General features: G+C 44.7%; 1 protein-coding gene across 1 annotated transcript in view; it reads right to left on the bottom strand.

Annotated features, from left to right (window-relative positions):
• Positions 1–6,311, bottom strand: part of INSR (insulin receptor) — a 115,864-nt gene that overhangs the window by 4,813 nt on the left and 104,740 nt on the right. The window contains exons 12-13 of the mRNA XM_012646114.1: positions 4,230–4,507; positions 3,628–3,767 (exon numbers count right to left, since the gene is read on the bottom strand). Coding sequence (XP_012501568.1) covers positions 3,628–3,767; positions 4,230–4,507 — 418 coding nt within the window. The remainder of the gene's footprint in view (positions 1–3,627; positions 3,768–4,229; positions 4,508–6,311) is intronic.

The raw sequence follows: 6,311 nt of genomic DNA, 5'->3' as shown, positions 1-6,311 counted from the left end.
TATTGTATTTATTTATTTATTTTTATTTTTTTTGTAGAGAAGGGGTCTCACTATGGTGCCCAGGCTGGTCTGAAACTCCTGGCGTCAAACGATCCTCCTGCCTCGACCTCCCAAAGTGCTGGGATTACAGGCTTGAGCCACCGTACCTGGCCTTATTTTATTTTTAATTGAATAGTGATAGTATCTATGGGGTGCAGTGTGAGGTTAGGATACATGTTTACACTGTGGAATGATTCAAATAGGCTCATTTAACACATACGTACATCATCTCACACACTTACCATTTCTTTACAGTGAGAACATTTAAAATCTATTCTTTTAGCAATTTTGAAATAGGCATTACTACTTCTAGTTACCATTCCTATAGAGGGCAACAGATCCCTAGAACTTATTCCTCCTGTCTAACTGAAACATTGCACCTTCTGATTAGCATTTCTCCTTATTTTTCTTTCGATATATATTTTTAATCATCATAAAGAGAGTTGAACTTCACCCACATGTCTGGTAAGAAGAGAAAAGTGGTGTACACACTCTGTGCTAAGTATGGAACAAGAGAGAAACCCAGAACGTATTAGGAGGAGAGAGAGGAGGCTCACCGGGGAGTGAGACCGCAGAACCTGCAAGCGTCGGGCCAAAACTCTGAAAACTTTCCAAAACAGTTCAGACTAATAGTGCGTGCAGAGAACTGGGCTGGAAAACTTACAAGGGGGTGGGGTTGGGGGGAGGGAGGGAGGGAAGGGGAGGAGAAGAGAAAGAAATGTCGAAAACCCCGTGCTTACCATGTGACAATAACAGGGAGAAAACAAATCGCTCTGGCAGCAGGGGTGGGGGCAGAGGACTCCAGTCCAAAGTTTTTTCCAAGTAGAATGAGTCACCAAGTAGCAAGGGACGATTAAGCCAAAGGTAGCTGCTATCTGGGCCAAAGGGGAGATGCATCCTCTAACACTAGTCATTTACCCCAGACACCTTCGGGAGAGGGGAGTCAGAAGGGGGTGTGATGGAAGGAGCTAGAACCTTTGTCAAGCTCTCTCTATAGATACCAAAAGAAAAAAAAAAAAAGCAAAACAAAAACCAAAACTCGAAGAAGCCAATTACTTAAAAGTTTGTGCCAACGGGACAAAAACACTAAAACTCCAAAAGATACTGAGCAAAGACTATAAAAACACACACGCGCACGCACACACACACGATTGATGCTCTTGTCGGGGAAGGGTGATCCCCCAGAGACAGAGTTTCCAACAGTGGGGCAGGGAAGTGTCCAGGGGACAAATGATTTTGATGCAAGGTTTAAAAAGGGACATCCTCAAAAGCAATGCAATTGAATAAATAATAAGAGGTGATTGTGTCTATTACACTAACCAAAAAGGAAAAAAAAAATCACCTCCCACCAATGCCAGAGAGAATTTTATAAATGTGGTAAAATTATACTCCGACAGTCCAAATTGTGTATATAAAATAAAAGTTTGATGTTGTTTTTTTCTTAATCAAAGCAATGCTAGGCGATTAAGGAAAATGTTGGAAATAGTTAAAATAAGTATCTGTGAAAGGTTTTTAAGAAGGTGATTGTAACCTCTCACTTTCTCCTAATTTTCTGCCACATCTTGGCTCCCTTGAGGGCAAACAGAGCTGGTCTGTCTGGGGTTGGGGCTGTCTCGGGCAGAGGCTGCTGAGGATTTGTACCAGCGACCCTCGGGCCCCAGGAATAGGGGACACATGGGCCAGTCAAAGGCAGCGGGGAGAAGCTGGGAGCAGTTAGGGTTAGGGTTAGGTCCGATGCCAATAGAGTGATCAGTTGTCCAGGTTTAGTCAAAACTAAGCAGTCCCAGGAATGTGGGATTTTGGTGTCCACACCCAGAAAGTTCCAGGCAAATGCGGACAAGTTGGTCCCAGCAGCAGAAATAAAATCAAGGAGGTTCCGCAGTAGAAACACATGATTGCACACTCCACAGAATCTGTATTCTTTTTGCTGCCAACAATGCCCTCAACTTCCTTAGGAAGCTACTCCTCTCACTTCAGTGGCTGTCATGTCCCACGTTCAAGCCCACCCCGGTTCCAGGGCCTGAAGCTAAAGGGTCTAAGTCCTCCTGGGAAGGGGACAAAACTGAGCCTCAAAGGAGCAAGGACAAAAATGCAAATCAAGACCACAGTGACACAGCACTACACAGACAGACACGTCAGGCAGGAGAGAGCAACACATGAACACGAATTATGCGCACAAGCACGTTCATGCAAATTAGAAACTGAGCTCTACAGGGGAAGGCATTTTATTTATAAAATGGATGTTTTAAAAAAGGCATATAAATAGTCCATTTATTTAGCAAACAGGACCCCCAGATAGGCAGAGAATGACAATTTCGGTAAGGACATTTCTGTTTTCTAAAATTTACTTTTTTCTGGGAAGGGCCACATAGAGACTCTATTGCATGTTGTTCTTTATTTCTTCATAACAACTCTCTGCAGGCTACAGAAGAACAGGCTGCAAGCCAGATTTGGCCCACAGGCCATAGTGTGATGATCCCAGTTCTAAATCATTGTCAAAGCCAAATATTTGGGTTCCAAGACTTGATGTGATCCCAGGAGGGGTCCCTCGAGGGAGGCACACCTGATTATAGCAGGTCTTTCTCCCAAAGTTCCAGGAAATCAGACGATGTTGCTATAACCCCTGTTGGTTCTTGGCAAACTCCGACCTACAGGCTAACCCCGGCCCACCACTTGTTTTTATAAATAAAGTTTTATCGGCACAAAGCACACCCATTTGTTTACGCACCATCCACGGCCGCTTTCTTGGTAGTGGCAGAGTGGAGCAGTTGCAACAGAGACCATCTGGCTCTTTACAGAAAAAAAAAAATTGCCAGCCGACCCCTGGATTAGAAGAATATCAGTCTCGGGTTTGAATTCCCGACTCTATTCTTGCAGACCTTGTATGGTGACTGCAACTCTGGAAGCCTCAGTACCCAGCTCACCGGGATACGTTGAGGATTTATTGTACTTCCTCAGTCCCGAGAAGTATATCACGTTTGCATTCTGACATTCCTGAAATCAGAAGGCATCTTGCCAGCAATGCCGTTTTACAATGAGAATGAAGTGACTTTCTTTCTATAAAAATAATGGGGCTTTTCATAAAGTCTGAGATGTGATAAAATGGGATAAACGAGATACTGTGTCACGAGCTCAGCGTGCACGAGGCGCACAGTGACCGCCGAGGACAGCGTAGCTGCTGTTTTAGTTCTTTCTGTCTCGTGCATCTCTGCATTTGCCCATCAGTTTGCGAGCATCTGCGACTAAAGGGAGGCACCCAACCAAAAGTCACTTATTAAGGTTTTAAGTGATTCTGATAACTCCCTCTAAAGCAAAATGAGTCTCCCATCGTGGCAAGAGGGACACAGACGGAAGCAGCCATCATCCCACGTGGAGGACACAACTGAAAAGCAACGTAGGAATCTGAGCAAAGAAATGAGTTTGCAGGTTGGCATTTCGAACCCATTTCCCTGGAAGCCCATGTATCAAAGCTGTAAGTCCCAACCACACAGCATCTAATGAGAGAAGCATCTGGGTCAGAATTTAAGCAGAGGAAGGAGGCACCAAGGACAATTCCTAAGGCATGTGCCCAAGCATCCGAGTCCTTACCTCATCGCCGTATCGCCGATAACTCACTTCGTACAGCACGATGAGACCGTTGGGTTCCTTCGGCTCCTGCCACATCAAGTGAACGACGTTGTTCTCGAAGATTTCATGGGTCACAGGGCCTACGATGTCATCAGCCTTGGCTGTTTGGAGCAGAAGTTAGAGGCAGGCATGTAAGTCTTGGGTCAGATCCCACTTCTGCCACCTACCAGCTGAGCGACCTCGAGCAGCTCATGTCATTTTCCCACAGCCCATGTAACATTTAGTGAGTGGCTTACGCCTGTAATCCCAGCACTTTGGGAAGCAGAGGTGGGAGGACTGCTTGAGCCCAGGAGTTCAAGACCAGCCTGGGCAACATAGCAAGACCCAATCTCTACAAAAAATTTAAAAATTAACCAGGCAGCTTTGATCATGCCACTGCACTCCAGCCTGGGCAACAGAGCAAGACCCTGTCTCCAAAAGAAAAAAAATAGAATAATAATAAAAGCAAATAAGGTCAAGTATACATATAACATACAATGTCTATGGGGCAAAGGGTTTGTCCTTGGGCAGCCTGGGCCTCCCATCCCATTTAGCGTGGACACCGGTGGGGGGAGTAGCCCCACCTTCAGGCATGGTCCTGGCGCTGACATAGGCTGCCACGCTACACCGTTCCTCGGGGGCATCTTGGTTGCAAGCTTGCAGCTCGATGCGATAGCCCGTGAAGTGCCGCAGGCCGGAGATGACCAGTGACTCCTTGTTCACCACTTTCTCGAAGGGCCGGTGCTCCTCTGGGCTCGTGGGCGCGGTGGTTGAGGAGATGTTGGGGAAACTGGGGACGGTGGGCACGGCGGCCACCGTCACGTTCCCGACGTCGCCAAGTGACCTGCGTTTCCGAGATGGCCTGGAAGGACGACAAGAGGGCACGCACGGTCACATCACCATTACCTTAAAAGTAACAGTGATGCTGGAGAGCCAAAGGCCTAATTAAAAAGAAAGATCCGGGTGCAGGAGGCGGCGGGGTGGAGGGAGGCACACGGATTAAAATGCAGATTTCCAGGAATTACCACCGAGAGCAGCTTCCAAGATGCCTTTCGTAAGCATCTCAAGGATAAGGTCAGGCCCACCCCGTGGGGGATGGGTGATTCCAGGACACACCCCGATATTGCCCCTTGACATGCTTGATTTCGGGTTTTCATTTTGCAGATGAACAGGCCACCCAGGGTCAGTGTTAAAAATAAGAGGCCAAAAGCACGTAAGAGTCTAGTTTTTCAGGAAGCCCTGCCAAATGGCGTTGGCCCAGTGGTCCAGGCTACGGACTGACATCACCAGTTTAAACAGGAAGAAATGGATCTTCTCATCTCTGTGACTGTTTAGGGCACCCGTGTCATTTGAGTAACAAGGCTTGAATTCTTGGCAAAGGAATCTCACCATTCAGGTAAGCAAAGGGTACCTCCAAGAACCGTCTACGCAAGCGGCACACTCCTCCCCACCTTTTAAAAAGGTACATTAAGAAATAAATGTAGATGGCCCAAAACATTTTAAAATCCAAAAAAAAAAAGTATAAAAAAGAAAATGTAAATGACTTATAATTCCACCCGCCGTTACTTCCTTTGGGCAATTTTTTTTTCCCTGTAAGTATTACGTGTGGGTGTAGATGAGGATGGAGCCCATTTTATAACCCACTTTGCTCACTTGTTATATTGGACGTATTCGTTAAATATTTTCCTTACAACCTAATGTCTTGAGTAGAACAGGATTTCAGCTATTTTTTTTTTTCTTTTTTAATGTTAGGGTTTTTTCCCCTGCTCAATGACAAAGTAGCATGTGTTCCTTGTGGAAAACTTGGAAAATATTTCATGGCTCTAAAATATTCCATTTGTTGCATGAGCTGTCATGCACTCAGCCATGTCCTATTTTTTTTTTTAAAATATGGTAATCCCAATTTTGTTTGCTATTATAAATATTGCTTTGATTGTTTGTCTGATTGCCTTATGGAGTTCCCCAGAGTAGATTTCTAGAAGAAGATATCACTCAGTTCAAGGAGAGAGAAAACCCTTTAAGCTTCTTAATACAGAAGCTAGTCTTAAACAGACTAGAAAACGATTTAGCAAATTTTTCCCGTAAAAGGCTAGATAGTAAATATTTGGGGTTTTGCAGGCCATGCGACCTCTGTCGTCACTACTTGACTCTGCCATTGTAGCTTAAAGCAGCCATAGATAATACATAGACACGTGAGTGTGGTTGCATTCCCATAAAAGTTCATGTACAAGAACAGGCAGCTGGCCCATGGGCCATAGTTTGCCTAAGCTTGCCTAGACCATCTGCAAATATCAATGACTTGCCACATTCCATTCTTCACAGTTCTAATTTGTTTCACGTCTTACTGCATTGGCTAGTTGCCCAGAGAAACGTTAATTAGTAATGGTGAGATTAGGCATTCTTGTTTTGTTCCTAACTCTAAGAATAATTTTAAGAATGATGTTAGCTTGGCTGTTGGTTTAATCCAGGAAATATTTATCTTGTGGAAGAAGTATTCTATTCCTACTTTTATAAGAGCCCTCTTTTTCCCTCCTTTCTCTAAGTTAGGAATGTTTAATCAACATTATTGCATTAATGATAAGATTTTCTTTATTGCACCTCTTGATGAAGTAGACGATATTAGCAGATCTTCTGATCTTAAACCACCCTTGCATTTTGGACATAAA

This window comes from Propithecus coquereli, unplaced genomic scaffold (assembly GCF_000956105.1).
Source record: "Propithecus coquereli isolate 6110/MARCELLA unplaced genomic scaffold, Pcoq_1.0 Scaffold241, whole genome shotgun sequence".
Lineage (NCBI taxonomy): Eukaryota > Metazoa > Chordata > Mammalia > Primates > Indriidae > Propithecus > Propithecus coquereli.
Note: the sequence above shows the minus strand (reverse complement) of the source record. Positions and strands in the feature narration are given on the sequence as shown.